This window comes from Typopeltis vanoorti, chromosome 9, assembly GCF_054136105.1.
Source record: "Typopeltis vanoorti isolate ZY-2024b chromosome 9, IOZ_Tvanoo_1.0, whole genome shotgun sequence".
In the NCBI taxonomy this organism is placed as follows: domain Eukaryota; kingdom Metazoa; phylum Arthropoda; class Arachnida; order Uropygi; family Thelyphonidae; genus Typopeltis; species Typopeltis vanoorti.
The window spans coordinates 92102435-92124997 of NC_143557.1; the positions used below are offsets into that span (position 1 = coordinate 92102435).

The following is a 22563-nucleotide window of genomic DNA, read 5'->3' on the forward strand; positions in this document are numbered from 1 at the left end:
CTCACAACAGCTTATTAAATTCAATTTCATTCTTCTCATGAGATTTTATTGCTACCTAATTAATGTTTGGATAATTTTAAAGTCCTTCATAATGATTACTCTTTTTGCACCCATCATCTTTATTTGGTGATGCATTTCTTCATCACTAGCAACCAATCCACTAAGTCTATAACAACTCCCCACTATGTATGTGATCTTGTTAGACTCCATCTCACACCAGATTGTTTCATACACATTGACACATGAAAACTTACTAATAGTACAGTCAACAGGTCTCAACTCTAACTGGATTCGAGTCATCCAGTATCATTAGCAGCATGTCCCCCCCCTCCCTCCTCTATTATCCTATCCTCCCTTTCTAAAACTACTGTCCCCTTTACACCCAATGCCAATTATTATATCTGCTTTTGATAGCAAAGACAAGTCCTAATCAGGCACCCCTCTTAAGTTATGTTAAGAGACACATATATATTTTTTTTCTTATGTTAAGAAAAAAAAAAACGTGAGAGATAATAGGTATTAGTTATATCTTAAGATGACTGTCTCCCAAATCTTAGCCGTTAGTGAACATAGAAAATACATCCCACTATCACTATGGCAAGTCGGGTCTAGCAGACCATGCTCTGGATACCTCGGCACACAGATCAACTGGAAGAAAACTAAAGTACGTACAGAAGCCTTGAAACATACTGTGAACCTCAACAAGTATGGCTGTATAAATTACCTAAGATTTGGAAGACAGTCATCTTAAGATATAACTAATACCTGTTATCTCTCGCTTTTTATATATATATATATATAATAAAAAAAGGTTTAATGACTATTACCGAGAGAAAAGATGACAAGATATATTTAACAAGATACTACTAGTTTACTAGTTTCGTTACATGAACATCCTCAGGTATCATAATCAAAGAAGTATATAAAAAATTACAGAGACTTAAAATTGTACTAACAGAACAAGTATAAAAAAACAGTAGCGTGTTTGAAAAAAATGCAAGTATGAGTTCCAAACAAACGAATACTACGCGCTGTTGCGAGTGCGCCAGTACTGAACAGAAGCAACGTGTGCGTCAGAGAGATTGTAACTCAGGCTGTTGTTGATATGAGAGGAATCTAGAAAAATTTCCCTAGATTCAACAATCTTTCTTTCGAGTTCATCGTAGCACACATGGATGTTTGCGTCCAGTTTACAATGTGCTGGCGGCCTTCGTCTGAGTTAGCTGAAAAGTGACCGAAGAGAAAGCCGAATGTTTCTTTGTAACTCTAAGGTGGTTTTTAATAAATTATTAGTTCTATTGTGTAGTTCCATCGTAGGGTCATTAGCAATTTCTGAGTAGGTATCACTATTTAAAAGTTCCAAGATTTTATTATGGTAATCAGACTTGTTTAAGATGACAGTTGCATTCCCTTTGTCTGCCGGAATGATAACTATGTTACTATTATCTTTTAAGGACTTGATAGCTTTCCTTTCAGAGTAAGAAATGTTGTCAGGTGGCGGTCTAGCTTTATTTATACAGAAAATTGCTTCCATATGGAGGAGGTTAGCGTCTTTGAAAATTTTGAAAATATCTACTTTCCTGATGACGAGGAATTAAATTCACTGGTCAAAGAATATCAGAAGAATCTCAGAGCGATTGGATTGTACATCAACAGACTTGTATTTCTTAAAAAGATGTAAGTGCAATTCTATTACTCCACGCTTCCTTAATTTTAAAGAATCGATAAAAACCGCTAGAGCTGAAAGAATTTATAGGAGTGCAAAACTGGATCTTTTATCGGAACGCATTTGTGATACCAAACGTCTTGCTGCTTATTTTTCCAAGAAGACCTATCACGAAACACGTTTTTCTCATTCTCTAGACAGTTCATCTTGGAACCGTTTAAAAGAAATTAGCACTCTTCAGGCTTCTAAAATACAGAATTTAAATAAAATAAAACTCATTAGAAAATATGATTCTCTTAAATATAATCAGGATAGCAAAACTTCTCATTTTGACTCTACCTATCTAAAAAAAGTTGTCATCAATAAGTCTTCCCATCAATTATCTTTGGCAGAAGAAAGCATACTTGCTAAAGGTCTCAACTTTGTCACTGCTCCTACATCCATCCCTAGAGAACATCTCTTAACAAAGATAGAAAAGGCAGCTTCTTTATTACCAAACAAAGACGCTAACCTCCTCCGTATGGAAGCAATTTTCTGTATAAATAAAGCTAGACTGCCACCTGACAACATTTCTTACTCTGAAAGGAAAGCTACCAAGTCCTTAAAAGATAATAGTAACATAGTTATCATTCCGGCAGACAAAGGGAATGCAACTGTCATCTTAAACAAGTCTGATTACCATAATAAAATCTTGGAACTTTTAAATAGTGATACCTACTCAGAAATTGCTAATGACCCTACGATGGAACTACACAATAGAACTAATAATTTATTAAAAACCACCTTAGAGTTACAAAGAAACATTCGGCTTTCTCTTCAGTCACTTCATCCCTTGATACCTCGACTGTATGGTCTTGCCAAGATTCACAAAAATAACTGCCCACTCAGACCTATAGTTGAGGGCATACACTCTCCCACTTATAATCTCTCCAAATTTCTAGCGAGTTTTCTAAGAAATCTTTCTGGAATTTCTTCTTCACATATTAAAAACTCTGCAGATTTTGTTTCTAAAATCAAGGACGTCAAACTTAAAAAAACAGATTTAATGGCCAGTTTTGATATTGTTTCTCTCTTTACAAATGTTCCTGCTCAAGAAGTCCTCGATCTTCTCAAGAACAAATTATCAAAAAAACTCTTTGCTCTTCTTTCCCATTGCATAAAGTCAGGATACTTCAAATATGAAAACAAGATCTACTTACAAAACTCAGGTCTGGCTATGGGCAGCCCACTCTCTCCGATTCTTGCGGATATATTTCTCAACGAATTTGAAGGAAAAGCTATTAACTCCTTTCACTTTAAACCAAAAGTCTGGTACCGCTATATTGATGATATTTTCCTCATCTGGGAAGACGGCGTCAATAACCTCTATTTATTTTTAGACCACCTAAACAAGTGCCATGAAAAAATCTCTTTCGCCCTCGAACTGGAATCAGATGACTGCCTTCCCTTTTTAGACCTCAAACTTACCAGATGTGCTGAGAGCATTAAAATCTCAATTTTTAGAAAGCCTACTCATACTGACAGATACCTTCATGCTTCCTCCCATCATTATCCCCCACAAAAATGTGGTATTATTTCCACTTTAGCCCACCGAGCCAAATCATTACTTACAGAAGAAACAGAAATTGAAAATGAACTCCGTTTTCTTAAAAAAACGTTTATTAACAATGGTTTCTCTCCAAAGAAAATTGACAAATTTCTTTCCCCCAGTCACTCAACTACTTCTGAAGATCCCTCTTCCCCAAGAGCCTTCATCTCCTTGCCTTACATCAGCTCTCTTTCACCAAAACTGGCAAAGATTCTCAAGAAATTCAACTTCAAAACATGCTTCACTACGCTTCCAAAACTTCGTTCATTACTTTGCAAACATAAACAGAAACATCTTCCTACTCAGTTTCCAGGAGTATACAAGATTTTGTGTGATTGCGGAAAGCCATACTATGGACAGACTGCTAAATCCATCCTTCTACGTTTGGATGAACACCGTAGAGATATCTCCTATAACAGGACTAGAGCTAGCGCTCTCTCTAGCCATGTTCTCTTTTCAGCTAACTCAGACGAAGGCCGCCAGCACATTGTAAACTGGACTCAAACTGCTAACATCCATGTGTGCTACGATGAACTCGAAAGAAAGATTGTTGAATCTAGGGAAATTTCTCTAGATTCCTCTCATATCAACAACAGCCTGAGTTACAATCTCTCTGATGCACACGTTGCTTATGTTCAATACTGGCGCACTCGCAACAGCGCGTAGTATTCGTTTGTTTGGAACTCATACTTGCATTTTTTTCAAACACGCTACTGTTTTTTTATACTTGTTCTGTTAGTACAATTTTAAGTCTCTGTAATTTTTTATATACTTCTTTGATTATGATACCTGAGGATGTTCATGTAACGAAACTAGTAAACTAGTAGTATCTTGTTAAATATATCTTGTCATCTTTTCTCTCGGTAATAGTCATTAAACCTTTTTTTATAATATTCCAACCGAGTAAAAATGAATTTTGAAAATATATATATATATATATTTATAAAAATAAATTTAACTGACTAGAACATCACAACTAGTTTCATCGGTGCTCCGATGAAACTAGTTGTGATGTATTAAAGGTTTTTGTTATACTTTCTCGGGTTCTAGTCAGTTAAATTTATTTTTATAAATGTATACATCCCGAGTAAATCCTAATTTCAACAATATATATATATATATATATATATAAAACATAGAGGGCACCTGATTAGGATTTGAGTCTTTGTGTTGTAGCTACAATTGTTCTAACTAATCCCATTGTTACAACAGATTGTTGTTGTCTCACGCACTGTGACAAAGTGTTTTTTGGGTCTGAAGATGCTGGTTAGAATACCATCGAAATATCTGCAATAAATCAATAAATTAAACCTGGATTTGAATGTTTAAGCCCTAGGGATATCAAAACACACTACTGTTTTTTTCAATAATAATAATAATCCCAAACTGCCAGACTTAATTTTCCAGCAATGCAAAATACCACTACCTATAAGCCAGTGTAATAATTTTATTGCATTAAAAAAAAAAGTAAAAATAATAATTACAAGCCTATATCCCCACTGTTGATAATGTACAAAATATTGGCTTTCTAGAGAAATTCAGCATGCCATTCAATGACAGATTTCATAAAAGGAACTATAATTCTTTTGATTGTTATAACACTATTGGCTCAATCAACAACAACCATGGGTTCAACGTCCGTAGGTGTCTGATGCCATCTTGATAAAATTCTTCCACTGCATTCTATTTTGCGCAAGATGACTCAGTTTATGTATAGGATTTTCGCACCATTTGACAATGTCATCTCCCATTCTCTGTTTGGTCTTCCTCTTTTGTTCTTTCCTTCAATCATTCCAAACAACAACGTTTTTTTTCTCTCATCGTTCATTCTACATATATGGCCAAATAGATGTAGTTTCCTTTTGATTGTTTTCTGTATCAGGTTTTCTTTTGGTTGTATTCCTCTACAGATTTCCTCATTGCTCACTTTCTGGATCCAGCTTATCCTCACTATCTTTCTATAGCACTTCCTCTCGAATGCCAATATCCTCCTTTCAGATTCTCTCAGCAGTACCCAGGCCTCACATCCATAGAGCATGCTGCTGAAGATACAGGTTTCCACAATGCGCAGTTTAATGTGTATCTTTTTAGCTCAGCTCTTCCTTATTTTGTCCATGGCTTTTAAGATAGCTGTTGCTCTGGCTATTCTAATTTTTACCTCTTTTTTTTTGGATCCAAGTCATGCATCATGGCATCCAAGATATGTGAAGTGTTCCACATTTTCCAGTTGAAATTCTTCAACGGTAACTTTGTTCAGTGTGCCAATGCTGTAAAAGAAAAAACCCCTGCTTACCACAATTGGCTCAAGACCAAAACTCTAGCTGCCCTCTCTGCCTATACTGCAGCCCACAACAGTTGCAAAAGAATCATCATCAAGTCTAAGTCAGACCCTGAAAGGACTAAATGCTGCAAACTTGCCTCCTGCCCAAATGGCAGTTTCTCCTTCTGGTCCCTTCCCAGGGCCATTGGGCACAACTTCTGCTCACCCAGTTTTCCATAACTCTCACATTCAGATGGTACTGTAGTCACCACACCAAAAGATAAGGCCAACTTATTTGCATCGCTCTTTTCTTCCAATTCCTGCGTTGATGACCTGGGAAAAGTTTCCTCCACTCACAAAGAACAGCTCCCTCCATGTCTCCCATAGTCTTCCGACAAAAAGAAGATAGTCTCTTTGATCTATCCTATTCCACTGGCATCTACCCAACAACATGGAAACAGGTCCACATCCAACCCATCCCAAAAAAAGGTGAAAAAAAGTCAACCATTGAATTACCGTCCAATTGCTCTCAGTTCTATTCTCATAAAAATTATGGAGAGGGTCATCCACAACCAACTCTTGAACCACTTAGACATATCAACTAATCAGTGACTAGCAGTATGGATTCTGCCACTAGCGATCTACAGCTGATCTTCTTGCTTTCACCACCCACTTATGGACACAGGCCATGGAGAAACTCACATGGTTGCCCTCAGCATCTTAAAGGCATTTGAGTGGGTTTGACATGGGCCTACTCACCAAACCGCCATCCTATGGTCTGCCTTCCTCACTATGTATCATGGTGGATGGTTTTCTCTCCTCAAATTTCCCCACCAATGTCTGTTCTTTCATCTACTCTCTTCCTCTTGTATATAAACAACCTGCTCTCACAGACTTCCAATTTTATCCATAGCTTTGTCGATGATAGTGCACTCCATTCCTCCTTTTCATCTGACAAACCTGTAAGTACTCAAGTATTAGAATCCTTAAGATCTACAATGCCACCAAAATCCAGTTCTGCCTGATCTCTTGCAAGAAAGAGCTCACGTCCCTCCTCCTTAGCTTCAGTAATACTGAGATATCCAAACACAATCAGATTTCTCTTCTTGGACTGACTTGCACTTTCGATCTTTTCTGGCACACACCCATATTTCAACTATAGCTTCTGCAACTGCCTGCCAAAATACTTGGTATACTTTTTTGCACAAGACACTACTTCACAGCTGCTAACTCTATACAAAGCCCAAATCTGCCCAGCCATGGAATATTGCTCCCATATTTGGGATGGTGCACTAAAATCCTCTCTAAGATTGCTCAATTCTATCCAGAAGAGGATAGAATTCAGTTTCTGCCTTATGCCTCTTCTACAGATGAACTTCTTATCTGTAGAAGGTAAGGATTTGTCACCTTTCTTAGGAATAGGTTGTATATGAGCCAAACTGCAGGATAAGATACCAATGGAATAAGAAAGTGAGAGTTATCTCCGGGGCACAGACCTTTAGAACATTTGAAAGGATGCCGTCAGAGCCAGGAGATTTTTTCATATCCAGTTTGAGCAAAATTTTTCTGGTCTCCTTCTAGCAAAAGGTCAAACAGAGCATTGAGTGTTTGGTGTTTGTAATAGATGGGGGACATTTATCATGATCACTATATAAGACTTAGAGGAGTAGTAGGAAACCAGTAGGTTGGCTTTTTCTGTTGGTGGGTGTAATAGTGGTGGAGGTAGTGTTGGGCAGAAGGTATGGCTGCATTTGGGCAAGGATTCATGTTTCCTGCTTTTAGCTCTCTCAAAATCAGTTTTCGATGTGGTGATAAATTTCTTGCATTTATTCCAGGCTTTGTTGTAGGCTGTATAGGAAGATGGAGTTTTGGATGCAAGCCAGTTGTGGTATGACTCTTCTTTTGTACAGCCTTGGTGCTTGTGGGAGACCAAGGATTATTTAGGGTGAAGTGGGGAATAAGTGTTTCCATGCGAATGAGAATTTTCAGTGATTCTTTTTTCTTCACTCAGGTTCGGTTTAGGTGGCTGGAAAGAAACAGTAATCTGATCCAAGGAAATTAAGTGTAGAAGCTGTGAAGATTGTCCCACTTGACTTTCTGGCAATGCCATACAATGCGTGGATGTGAGTGATTTTGTGTGTTGCTCCATGGGGGAAAAGATCTGCACTATATTATGGTCTGAGCTAGAGGGCAGACAACATTCACAGTGTACTTCAATAGGTCACTAGTGAGGAAGACATTCAAAGTGTTTGGGGACCAGTTGAGATTGTCTGGTATTCTGGGAAATGTGGAAAATTTGTGTGAGATCATTTGTGATTGCAAAAGTCTCAGCCTCTCTACTGCTTGATCTGTGCATTTGAAGGGAGACAGCCAGCTGGTGTTGTGGATATCATTAACACTACCCATGAGATACTGATTAGTGTTTAATTTGCCACTGCAGACTTAGAACCTTCCTTATACAAGGGAATTATTTTACCTTCTTTCCACTCTGTTGGAACTCTACCAGAGCTGAGGCTTAAATTAACAGCCTAGTCAGAGTACATTCTCGCAAAACCTGAGCTGATCTAATCCCACAGCTGTATTTAAATTAAGATTCAGTAATATCCTAAGAACCTCTAATTCATCCAAATCTGTTCCTGTATTAGCATCTGTCACATATGTTAAAGCTGTAACTTCACTAGGATAATATACCCGTACAAAGTGGTCACTCAATAACTCAATTATTTTATCTGATTCTGGCTCCTTGTTACCATTATCATCACTCATTAAGGTTACTCTTTCACAGTCATTCTTCATCTTACTTGCCACGTAACAAAATAACTCTGGGATTTCCTTTGGCTTGCTTGCTAGATTCTGCTCATAATCTGATTTTGCCTTCCTTGCCATGCAGGTCACCTTTCTCTTTATATATCCTCCACAGCATTTTCTTCTTCTGCAGCTCATGCTTAATGATAGTACTCATCCATCTAACTCCTATCTGATTAACCCTGATTACCTTAGGTATACAATTTAATACTGCTCCCTCTAGATGACACTTAACTATATCACTTGCTACTAACATCCTTACCCTCCACTGTTTTATGCCATGATACAGATTTAAGCTTCTTCCTGTGCTTATAATCACGTCTTATAGTTCCATACATACCCCTTCTTGACAGAATATTCCTCGTGCTTTACAATCTCCCAAGTTAAGACCACATGGTCACTTTCACCAATTGGAGGCAATGTGGTTGCCTTGGTTATGGATAACTCTTCTGATCCTCTGACCAGGTACTGCTGTAATACTCTCCCATGCCTAGTCCCTTCCATCACATGCTGCATTAAGTAATTATCTCTTAGTAGGTGTAAATTTTATTTCCTTCCTGCCATGTGATCTTTCTTCCTTCCAGTCTAAATTTCCATAGTTGAAGTTCCTCATAATGATCATTCAACCTGTACTCATTGCACTAATAGATGTCTTCCAGATCATCTGTGGAACTCCCTGATCTATAGCAACAACCAACTGTATATTTTGTCTTACCAGTCTCACACCCGATTGCTTCAAATGAACAGCCACCCTCCCACCTGTCTCCTATTCTTTTTGGTTGCAATTCATCTGATATCATCAGTAGTACTCCTCCCGTTCCTCCTATCTTCTCTGTCTTCCTTGAAAATACTAAATTCTTCACATTCAATCCCTGTAACTACATCATCTGTTGTTAGCCAAGTCTCACTAATGCCTATAACTTTTGGCAAGGTTGCACTAACCAATGCTAAAAATTCCTTCCTCTTGTTCCTGATACTTTTGGCATTAGTATATAGAAACTGCAACACCACTTTAGACTCCCACCCACCTTTACTTCCTGAATTGTGACTATCCTATTCAATATTTTGGCTTGAGAGAGATTAAATTCATCCTCACACACTTGCTTCATGTGCCTTCTCACAAACTTACTTGCTTCCACCCTAATTGCTTAAGTTTCCCTGAATTTGTGCTTCATCATGCTCAGTGAACAAAACTCTCTCTCTTTTTCTCTCCTAGACACCTAGCACCAAAACCATTTAAATGCAGTCTGTCTGCATTGTACAAATCCTTCTTTCCGTCAAAGACAGACCACAGATCCTTAAATTCTACATCATTCCTTCTATACAATCTACATATGGACCTGTTGGTTATCAATGCCCTCCTCCTCAGTTCGCCTCTTTCATAGCATTGTAGGAGACTTACAGTCTTTACCTTCTTGCTGCTTCAACTTCAGTTTTGCCTCTTCTAACAACTCCTTTACATCCTTCCTCATAGAATACTTCTCGCCTTTCAAATAATTTGTACTACCAAGACAATCATTTCCTTCAACTTTTTGCATTCAGATGGCATGGCTAATATCATGAATTTTTGCACCTAGTAATCTCTTGCTGCTTCTGCAATTTTTCAGTTTGGCACTTTGTTCTATGAAGGATAACTTTCAAGTGTGCAATTTTTTTATTAATGTTTATTTTGTTCTCCTCTATTTCCATTGCTGCATGTTTGACATTAATAGCATTTCCTGCATTCTTGTCACCTAACAGACACTCGCTTTTGAAACACTTAATACACACTATCTCTCCAGTTTCAATTTCCTTCCACATATTCCTTAATTTTCTCGACAAATTCAAAACACCTGACAACGTTCTTTGCAGCCATTGTTTGTCCACGCACAAATACAATATTGCTGCCAGCAATAACGTTTTGTTTTTGTTTTTTTAAATAAATATATATATGTTTACTTACAAACTGAGTAACTCAGTCAATTCCATACCTGTTTAAAACTATAACTACAAGAAGTTAACCTAATATTCTCAAATAAAATATGGAAAGGTTACTTGTTCTTCGGGAACAATAATTCCACTCTACACACACAATACACCTACCTACCTTCAATCCATTTTAGCAGATATGAAATGCAGTAATATTGTTTTGTTTATGCATTTGATAGATATAACATCTCATGTCAGAGAATAAAAACTGAATTCCCTTTTTGGGCTGCTGTGACTCAAAATTTCCTTGTTCTATACTTTTCTGTTCATTTGCTGTTTGTATTACTCTCCATATTCTGGTAACCATTCTTACCTTTTTAATTATTTATTTCTTAAGTATGATTTCTTGCAATCTTAATACTCAAACAGTGGTATCCTTTCTTGGGATGTTTGTTCACAAGTCATACTGATTTCCCTTCTCAAGTTCCATTAAGCTAGAATGAATTCTATAGCATATCCTGTTAGCATTGATTGAATGCAAATTATTCGTATATTTACTAGAATACCAGATAATCCTCTCAATACCCTGGACTTTTCATAGCCAGCTCCTGAAGATGTCTGCTCTCCTCTTTGTAACTCAGGCAGTATCCTTGTCCTAGTTATCTTTTCTGCAGAACATCCTTCACTCAATCACTCTCAAATTTGTGTCAGTGGTGTCAGACTCACCTTTATAGTTTCTTCTTCTGGTTATGGATCTGTCTCTCTTGATATCATTTACTTTGACCAAATAACTGAAATAATTCTTGCCAGTTTTATTTTGTTTGTACATCTACCACAACTGCAAAACAGTATATAAGCATTGATCTTTGAGTCTGCCAAGCTGGTCCAAGAAAATCTTCTAACACTCAACTTATATTGCAGTATGCAACATCTGCATTATCATCATATCTGCAAATGCATTCTGTACCATCAAAGAGTGTACTGAATACTATGATAGTAATAATGTAAACTCTTCATGTAGTAATAACTCCTATCAGCAATTTTTCTTCAGATTAGTCTGTCTGTTATCTGTCAGTATTTTAGCATTGCTAGATTTTATATTTCTTTCTTCTAATGCATTTCTAACTGCATCAGTCGACTTACATCTTGATCTTTCTCTGTGTCTCTTTCTTGCCATGACACCTGTTTTACTAACTTCTCCTCTCTCTTTCATTCTGTTTTCATGACAACATCTGAGATTAGCTCTACTCACATTTCCTGAATGCTGACAGTGCCGAACTCCTTACAGTACCAGCTTTATTTGTTTTCTGTTTACTTTCATATTGAATTTGCCATCTTCACTTAAAAATTATTCTGGAGTAGGTACAGAAGTCATATTTCCTTATAGTTGGTTATACTATAAATTGTGGTTATACTACAATTTATAGTATAACCAAGTAGTCAAAAGTTTTTTCACTTGGTTATACTATAAATTAAAGATGCCAAGAAATTATATTCTTGGTTTAATCCATTCTGGTTATACTGTTTCTTTTCTCTCGTCAGGACACATATCAAGTGAGTTTGTAGCAAGCCATACAGTCCTCATTCCAAAAAGAAATCACACCTTAATCAGCAGCTAGAGACCTATTTCTCTAAAACTGACTAATACTCTCTAATACTCTAATACTATTTTTTCTGCATTATCTCTAACAAACTCAAAGTGGGAATGAAATACATAATTAAAAGCACACAGGTGTATGAAGTTCCAGGCCAAGCATTAGAATTTAGTCTATTTCTGCTAATTGATCTACTCCACTTAGTTAATAAAAAAAAAAATAAAATAAAATAAAGCAGTCAATAGCAGTGCTATCAGTAGATCTTACTCAAGCATTTGATAATGTCCAGCATCCCTTTCTGTTCCACATCCTCCAGCAAATAGGTGTGGGTAAAAAGCTGCTATCCGTTCTCAAAGGAGCCTGTGCCGATTGCAGAGCAATCACACATGTGCAGACCTTTTCCTCTGCTACCTGGGTTTTCATCTTTCCTTGTTTGGAGTAAATGATCATAAAGGTCCAAAAGCTGAGATTGTTCCTGAATACTTCAACATTCTGTGCTTAACTTTAAGACTGCTACAACACTCTGGCATCAACATGCAGAGCAATCACACATGTGCAGACCTTTTCCTCTGCAACCGGGGTTTTCATCTTTCCTTGTTTGGAGTAAATGATCTAAAGGTCCAAAAGCTGAGATTGTTCCTGAATACTTCAACATTCTGTGCTTAACTTTAAGACTGCTACAACACTCTGGCATCAACATGTAGAGCAATCACACATGTGCAGACCTTTTCCTCTACTACCTGGGTTTTCATCTTTCCTTGTTTGGTGTAAATGATTATAAAGGTCCAAAAGCTGAGATTGTTCCTGAATACTTCAACATTCTGTGCTTAACTTTAAGACTACTACAACACTCTGGCATCAACATTCTTTCCATTAAAAAAAAGTAAAATTTAGTATAAAGAAAATTTTAATCTCTTTCACCACCAACTTCTGCAGTTGAGTACTGACAATAACACTTGGTTTCATAACTTATTTGAAGTTCCAAGGATGCCCTAAGAGGATGGATCTTACTTGGAGAATTGCACATGATCGCCTTCCAGTCAGTATCATCAAATGGAGGTACTTTAACATCAGAGATCCAATCTGTGACATCTCTTACCAATTGGAAACAGTTGAACATGCATTCTACAGCTGTCCTCTTGCCCTGAGTATTTGGAACAGATTATGTAATGTGTTGGGCATTTCCATTACTTACAACAGAACGGGTTATTTTTATTTTTATTTTTTTTGCAGTACCCACCACCTCTCAGCAACGGGAAGAGAATTTTGATTTTTATAATTAACAAATTAAAGAATTTGTGGAAGGTTAGAAAGAAACATGGATTTGAAAACCAGCAATATGATATCCCAATGCTTTATAATATTGTATTGTGGAAATTTTATTGTTCAGTCAGACGATTTTTATATTTAGAAAGAAGCATTCTAGGAAATATCAAATTTTTGGCTATTTGTATAGACCACCCACATTATGTAATATTCACCGGGGGGGGGGGGGGGGATTAAAATTCTGTCTATTTTTGCTATGACAGTTTTTTTAAATGGTTCTATCTTCTTAATTCAATGTAGTCTTGTAGTCAATTGCAGGGATGACTGGAGAGTGATGAGTGAGTGGAATTAGTTGAGTGCCCTGATTGTGAATGAATTTAAATGGAATTATGATAGGTATTGTGTGTATGAAGGTTGACATACATCTCCTATGATGAATCTTTTGACTCTCTGAAGATAATCATATAAAAATATTTTACAATGCATTAATAATGTTTTTTTCTGACCAAAAGTACTGTGGTATTTAAACTTTTATTCCACTCTTATTACTAAAAATCATTGCTTATCTTTGTCTTGTAGAAATTATTAATATATTTACAATATTAATGTATGATTATTTAATACTTCTTTGTATTAACCTTTTCCCCTGCAGTTATATAGTTCTAAGATTCATTTCTTTCACAATGCCCAAGAACGGATGTCTTTTTTTTTTCTTTTTTTTTTTTTAATGTTATTTATTATATACCTTCAAGTATAGTTCATTCTAATTTTGTATTAAATATTAATTAATATTAACACTGTTTAATTCTATTCTTCTGTTGTAAATTTAGGAAGCCATGCTACTTCGTCATCATAATGAAGCAGAGTCATTACATGCTGTCCAAAAATTAGATTGGGAATGGAAAATGAAAGAACTAGGAATGTGTGATGTAAAAGCTACACCAGTAATAGATGACATATATGTCCCAATGGTGCATGTTAGTGATGATTTTGACCTTTTACCAGCATAACAAATATTCTGTTAATAGAAATTGACATTTTACTGTTAAAGAAATCTGGCATAGGCTGCTTTTTGGGAAATGGGGGAGGGGGAAAAGAAGTCCAGTTCAGTCTGTTCTGTACGATACATAACTAAATTTTGAGTTATGATTATATTTTTTGCTTCATAAGTCTTTTAGATACAACGTATTTAGTAATGGTGACACTTCTCTCCTCTGTCCTTCTGTTCTCTACATAATATCACTTCATAATAAAATGCATAAATGTGATGATAAATAATTTATTAATACTTTAGGAATGCATAATTTAAGAGTTTGTGGTGTATTGGATAAAGTTTATTCTGTTTATGCTTAACATTGTTACTTCTGTTTAAATAGGTAATTTTGGAAATAGAACATTGAAAATTTGTTTCTAAAACTTAAATACTTTTTTTTTAGCTAAACTGCTTTTTTTTTTAATTTTTGAAAAGAGAACAACCACTTTTTATCATTAGACTCCACTATACTATGAAGCCATAAAGTTAAAAGTAAGAAATAATATAAATCTGCATTATGGTTTTGCACTTTAATTTTTATTTTTTTTATGAATGGGGGATGCATTCTGTGCATATTCATTTTCCAGACATTTATTAGTTATTTCTTGTTTTTACTAATTATATTGTCAACTGAAAATAATGGATAAATTTGAGGGACGGGGAAAAGGGTATATGTATTATAACAGGTGAAAAGACACTAATATGTGGTAGTATTTGTCCAAAAAGTAGGCAAAATTTAAATTGAAGTCATTCTTGTGAGTTATTATACATCATTATAATTGGATAGTACTTTTGGCAGAATCTGTGATTTTTTTTTTATTACCCTTAATAAAATAAAATTCTCATGGAAATTCTTATGTTTGTAATTTACAGACAGCAAGTTTTCTACCATAAGTTATGTAAAATGAATCCACGTTCAGTTTAGAATCTTAAAATCAAACTAGAACATAATTGCTCATTTATAGTCTTATATATATAAATTTCTCAAGTGTTAGAATTTCTCATACAAAAATTTGAGAAGTTTTTGTGCCTCAACATGGGTACACACACTATTTGAGAAGCATACATTATATGCATAAATAAGTGGCTATATAATAGATTGAATTAAACAAAATTTGTTCATTGTTCTTTCTTTATCATATAAATATAGCCCATTACTACTTAACTATAATACCTTTCATTATTTCTCATGATTTAATTTTTAAAGAGGTAGAAACCTATCACTTTGGTGATATATGTCAGAGTGATAATGTTTTAACCCAGCATACAGACACTGAATGACCTCAGTTGCAATTGAGAATTAGTGGAAGTTAATTTCATGTATTAGGAAGAACATTCATTGTGTTTTAGGATATTATTTTGCAAATAATTAGATTTTAGAATAGTGACAGTTTAATATAATTTATAATATTTAAAAATTCTATTACAGCTTATATAATATATATGCTGTAATAGAATGCATTTATCTGTATTGAAGAGATATCTATTGTGAACGAATTTTCTTTTAATTAGGAAATTTACCTAATGATAATGAAATTTGAAATTAAATAAACTAACAGAAAAAAGATATTTATATTGTATGTCTATAAATGATATGCATTGATTTTTATGGTCATGATACTGAAAGAAATAAACTCGCAGTTTGAATACTATATTTTGCTGATACCCAATGTGCACCCCAAATTTTGTAACAGAATTTGCATTGGGGGGGGAATAATAATATATGTGTTAAAAGTATCAGAAACATAAATGATATATTATGCATAAATATTTTTAAGAAAGGGGGAGTGAAAATTGCTATACTGTCTAAGAATAATAACAAGCAACATATGGTGGTTTTAGATGTTTGTGGAGGGGATTGGAAAAATATTTGTCTCTACAAGAATATAGTATTTCTCTTGATTATAGCGGTAACTATGCATTCCATAAATAGTTGTTTCAAATTTCCCTACATATATAACATTTTTCATTACATTTTTATAACTAATTTTATTCCCATGATTTAGTAAAATTTCTGATTCTTGTTTATTTTTTCATCACTCTTCACTTGATCCTTGTAGCTAATTCCAAAATGGTATTTATTTTCTCATACTATATTAGTAAACATATTATATATATACATTACTGATATTATTAAAGGACATTCTCTTCAATATATGAATTGTAACATCTGACAAACTTATTTTTTCTTCAGATCCTTTAAGTAGATATCTAAAGCATTTTTTTAAAAGTAGCTTTCTTCAAGTTGCAGTCCTTCTTTATAATTTTCAGTCTTGATATGAAATCATAGACTTGGTGTGAAACAATGATTTTCACACATCTGAATAGGGTATAGCGTCATCATTTCGGAGAATCCAATAAGAGAAGTTTCAGATCGTGGAGCAACATAATTTTAGTGTTTAAGTTTCTTCAATATATATATATATATATATATATATATCTTGGTAGTACTTGGTTTGTTTCTTTAATGCTCTAAAAAAACAATAGTAATTCAAATGAGTGTATGTTAACAAATTTTATTTATAGTATTATTGTACTGTTGTGTCACCTCCATGGATTCATTGGTAGGCCTCTTGATACATACTCAGCAAAACCTCCCTTTCTCATTCACTGAAATTATGTAAATTAGTAATGAATGAAGAAATATTCTTTGCAACCAACAGTAACTCATTCTACTCATGTAACATGTGCCATGAAAAAAAAAGCCAGCTTCCCACTTTGACCACCACTCTTACTCAACTTCCAGGGATAGTCCCTGTATTCTCTTCCCATTTTCCATGTATTGAAAAAATTACCTTACATCTGTATCATTAAATCCATTCAACAATATTTTCTGTTAGGCCTCTTGATACACACTCAGCAAAACCTCCCTTTCTCATTCACTGAAATTATGTAAATTAGTAATGAATGAAGAAATATTCTTTGCAACCAACAGTAACTCATTCTGCTCATGTAACATGTGCCATGAAAAAAAAAGCCAGCTTCGCACTTTGACCACCACTCTTACTCAACTTCCAGGGATAGTCCCTGTATTCTCTTCCCATTTTCCATGTATTGAAAAAATTACCTTACATCTGTATCATTAAATCCATTCAACATGTATTTTCTGTTGTATCCCTCTTTCTTTGATCTAGCTACCAAACTTTAAAGCTGCATTCCTGAATATCTTCTCAAAATTTGACATCTTTATTACTATCTTCAGATTTTCTTCACTGTCCTCCACAGAAGTTAAGTAGCCATATCTGAGTACAATATAATTGTGGTCTAATAATTAATATGCAAATTATATGAAAACTTATTTCAGTTGCCATAAGCTCTCTCTCTTCCCCCCCCCCCCCCTTACACAGAGTATGATGGAGAGAGAGAGAAAGAATTTAGTAAAAGCACAGTATATTCAAATTGTGTTTTGTGAAAGCATTGAGATAGTAATTCATATGCCCGATATTTTTACTGAATGATGTTCAATTAACATATCAGACATGGATTTGATTGTGAGCAGATACAGAATCCCACATTTAACTTTCACCATTCCTTGTATCCTATGAGTTAGATGCTTTGTAATATTTTGCAAGCTGTGATAAACATTATTAGACATTTTTAAATGAAGTTCTTGTAATTTTTATACATTATAGTGATTGGCATCTTTTATAATCGTGTCAGTGCATTTCATGGTTTCATCCATACATCTTCTGCCTCAAGCTTAGAAATTACTTTAATTATATGGATATCTTTTAATGGCCAACCATAAACTTTTTATTTTCGTTAACAAATAGTTAGGTAGAATGTTTTTTGTTTTTTTTTTTCTTCAAAAATAATAATTACTGACAAAATGCAATGTTCTGTTATTTTCTTTTCATTTTCACTTGTCTTATGATGCTTTGCTATCTTTTATTCTATTGTCTGACTTAAGCTTTAAATATATTATGATAAATGTTGTTCAATGTTGAAAGTTTTTCCACTTGGTTATACTGTAAATTAAAGATACCAAGAAATTATATACTTTATATAATTTATAATTATATAAGTATATAATTTCTTGGTATCTTTAATTTGCAGTATAACCAAGTGGAAAAACTTTAAACAACTAACTATCTCTAATCCAGAGTATTTTAATAATAAAGTGTGACACCTATTGGCAACTGGTATATGAAAATATGACTTCTACATTACTTCAACCTTGGTATCACCTCTAGATCTGGCTTCCACTGACGAGACCTCATAACCTGTCTGGGTAGTGACCCTTCCCATAATGCATAGCATTATACATGTCCGCAAGGAGATGTGCTTTGCATTATGGTCATACCACCTTTACCACGAGTTGTCCCAGTCCTGAAATTACTTCAGGTGCAAACTTTGTTTGCTTACACTTGGATAAAGGATCAAACCAAGTATATAATTTCTTGGTATCTTTAATTTATTTTATATTATGATAAATTTAATGTGGTAGAAAGTTCTACCATGGAAACCATAGTTTATTTTGATGGTTATTGCCTTGACCAGTGACTGAAGAGGAGAAAACTAATTATAGTTACACTATTTCTTTGAGAAACTTTTCTATAGCTTTTGAACTGCTCTGATTTTTGTCTTATAAATCGGAAAGATGGCCAACTCCTGCACATGTATATATATCAGGCATATAGTACTTAAATCTGAAAATCAAATTATTACCACTTCTATAACTGAACTTAAATGTTATTAGAGTGATAGCCAGCTGTAGAAATAGGCAAGAGAGCTACACATCTGTTATATATCAGTATTAATAACTCCTGTATATAGCAATATCCTGTCCTCTCCTTTCTGAAAATACCCAAGTCCACATGGTATCATCAGTTAAAGCAGTATGTTCTGATTAAAATTAAAAAAAAAAAAAACATTAATCCTTATAATATTATTTTTATTAATTTATATCAAGTCTTAGCATTTTTGTTGTTTTTGTGAAGTAGAAAAACCAAGCATGTAAAGTAAATATATAATCATTACTTCCTGATATGTACCCTCAAGAGGTGCATAAGATTCTATGATGGTACTACATAATTAAGTTGACATAATTGCTAACTTCTTATCAACAATTTTCTCCACAGTTAATGTGTTGTCAGGATTTGATTCATCAGGATCTTAGTCTTCTTCTGGCATCAAATGCTTACTTAGCAAACATTTCATCTCCCATTCTGTCCAAGTAATCATATCATCTTAGATTATTATTTTTTTCTTCTTGTATGCCAGTAATGTCAAGTTACTTTCCAGTACCTTCCTTTTAAAGTGATTTTGCCACAGATGCCCCCTCCCCCCAATTCTCTCTGAATGTCTGTTATTTCTCTGATATGACATAGAAATTTAATCTATCTCCCTGCAGTACCAGCTTTGCTTGTTCTATCTTGTTTCCAAATTTACTTTGCCATGTTCAATAAAACATTTGTGCCGAAATGTGCTTCTATAGGTTCATCATTTAGAATGCACTTTGTTTTCTAATTGCTGACATAAGTCTAACCTATATATATAGTTCTGCAGAATGTTCCATATATATAACTAGTAGCATTCTGAACAAATTTATTTTAATACCTTGTCATATATCTTTTCTAGATCTGCAAAATTTAAAAATAGATCCTTGGTATGTCTTTATAATATCACTATTTGTCTTATCTTCCCCTGTGTTAAGCTCAGTGCTTTATAATGACTAAATAACTTGGCTTCTTGGCATCTTTATGGTTTTTCAGGATTAAAAAAAAAAAAAAAAAACTGAGTTTTCCTGAGAAAAACCTTTCTAACCAGATAACCTGCCTTCACTTGAAAAGACCTTTAAAATTCTTGACATCCTAGATGGGACTCGGACCCAGGTCTTTCCAGTCAAACAAAAGAGTAGTCATTTTATCAGCTCAGCTACATAGTCTCAATTATTTGTCTTTAAAAAAAAAAAAAAATGGTCGATAATCTCTTTGACCTGAACACATATGTGTACTGAAATTAACACAGATGTAATGATAGCATAATCATCACATTTGAACATTCCCATAAGTGGCTTTCATTTATGCTGAATTGATATATCAGAAAATAATATTACACAAATTTAAAATAAAATTTCACTCATTCTGGCACTATTAAAAAGGTCAAAGTTAAACAGCACTTTTTTGTCCTAGCAATTTGCTGAATGCTATATTAAGGACTTCATTACTTCTGTAAGATTTTTTTTTTTTAAGGATTCATTCATATCACGTAATATCTAAGTTTGGTAATATGTGTAATGCAATGGAACATTACTTATTTTTAGCATTGATAACCATTCCAAAAAAATACAAAAATGAAATTGTTTTAGTTGAATTCCACCATACATAATCATAATTAAATGCTTATAAAATTCAAATCGAATTGTTTGAGTGATGATGTTGATAACAGTTAATTATTATTATAAGCCTAAATTTTTAACTCTTTAAGAAAGATAAAAATATCACATATTTATTGATAATTAGTAGTATTTACATAAAATTGCTTTATAAACCCGTAGTTTATAAAATTAAAATAAGTTACCAAACTGGTATTTGCTATGCATAAGTAATAATCACTATAAATTAATAAAATTGATATACGCTTAACATATTTATACCTGTGCAAAAAAAAAGTTTTGTGGTGTTTCTTAGTGGTACATATAAGCAGTCATGTCTATAGAGTTGACAAGCTTATCTCAATCTATTTTTTATAACAGTGTTATTTTTCCTGTTGCCTGGATTAAAAAACTTTCCTAATTATGTGTGTTAGGTAAAAGTGGATAGACATAAATTTCAGATTGCTGGCATATACACATGGGTTTACCTCAGCCTATGAGCATGTTGTTTTGCTAATTTTAACTTAGAACTCAAAGTTTCTTTCAGAACCAATTATCTAAATGAATAGATATGTAGCTGAAAAGATATTATATTTTTAATTGCTGATCTGCCAGGTTTTTTTTTTTTATGGTTTATAAATATTAAGCAGAGGATTAAGGGCTGACGTCCTGTTATGTTGGTATTGTTTCATCTTTAATGAGCAATTTTGAATCATGGCTTCATAAATAGGATCAAATATATATACTGTATGTATATATAACATATATGTTGTGCCATTTATAACAAGCTAAGAGTATGCCTTTGTGTCTGCAGTTATTTTTCAGCCATTCTCTGACTTCATTCTCCAGTGGCATTTTTGTGTATTATGTTATGTAAAATGTTCAAGGCCAAATATGGTATGAAAAGATCAAATACCCAAACTGTTTTCTACTTAGGTAGCCATTTGAATGTTATATAAACAATGTGATTAGTGTTTTTTCGGTTTGTGCAAAAAAAAAAAACTACACTTTGATTCTTACCAACTTCACCTCAAAACTGTCTTGTAATTTATTATTATTATTTTGATTTTTCCATCAGGAGAGAGGTAGGATCAAACATTCATGAAACTTTGTTATAAGTGGAGTGAACAGGTACACATACTGCCTCTGTTCAACTGTATGTCTCTAAATTATATTGTTCCTAATAACATATAATTGAAGATAGTTAATCTCTAATTCTTCTTTGAATCCAAATTCACATTGAGGAGGAGGGATCTGTATGTTAATTTCTTGTTTTTTAAGATTATTTTATATGCTGTCACTTTTTTAACTATCAAAACATTTACTCTTAAGAAGATGTTTTGGTAGTTAAACTATCAAAACATTTTGTTGTTTTGATATATTTAATACTGCAGTTGTTTGTATATATTTTTAGACTTTAAAAAATACTAAAATTAAACAAGCTATTTTATAAAAACTAACATAAATCATATAGAAAAGAAATTTTACAAAACTTCACAGGAAGTGTTCTTGGCATGTGCGAATTCATCTGTTATTTTTTGTTTTAAATCCTCTGTTAAATATTTTGTTATATTGGCTTTTGATATATCCCTATAGGTAGAAGTCAAGTAATAGAAGGTCAGGTGACCTGGAGTGTCAAAGAATGGGACCTTATCTTCCAATACATCTGTTTATTGATGCTCATAAACCTCAAGTGCAAAGCAAGTTGGATGATGGTGAATATTAAGTGTTTGATTCCCAAAGTTGTGGAATTAAAAAAAAAAAAAAAGTAGAACATCAAATTTAGATTACTATTTCCTCTCCCCCCCCCATGTAATACAAAACATCTGGTATCAGCATTAAATATGGCTACTCCCCCCCTCCCCCCTTTGGAATATAATGTGGTCTAGATTTTTTTAAATAAAAAAAAAGCCTAGGCGGTATGAAAAAAAATTTAAGAAATGATAACCCCATTGCTTTTTTTTTTTTTTTTTTTTAATAATAATGTGCTTGACTTCTTGTGTTTATTGATAAAGGATAAAATCAATTTTCTCACTGATTTTTCTCTTCTTCACTAAATGGTATTTGAACTGTAATTCGACTTCATTAAGGCTGTCTCCATGTTTATATCAGCTTCAGACTGATTA

At 33.8% G+C, this 22563-nt stretch overlaps 1 protein-coding gene across 3 annotated transcripts in view; it reads left to right on the forward strand.

The window, feature by feature from the left end:
• Nucleotides 1-22278, forward strand: part of LOC150103247 (uncharacterized) — a 444168-nt gene extending 421890 nt beyond the window's left edge. For 2 of the 3 annotated variants that reach the window (XM_090397397.1, XM_090397398.1), the window contains exon 14: nt 13919-14098. In XM_090397397.1, the coding sequence (XP_090253523.1) occupies nt 13919-14098 (180 nt within the window). Of the gene's footprint in view, nt 1-13918; nt 14099-22033 lie in introns of those variants that run through there. The other variant, XM_090397399.1, reaches the window with a different exon arrangement.
• Nucleotides 22279-22563: the final 285 nt, after the last annotated feature.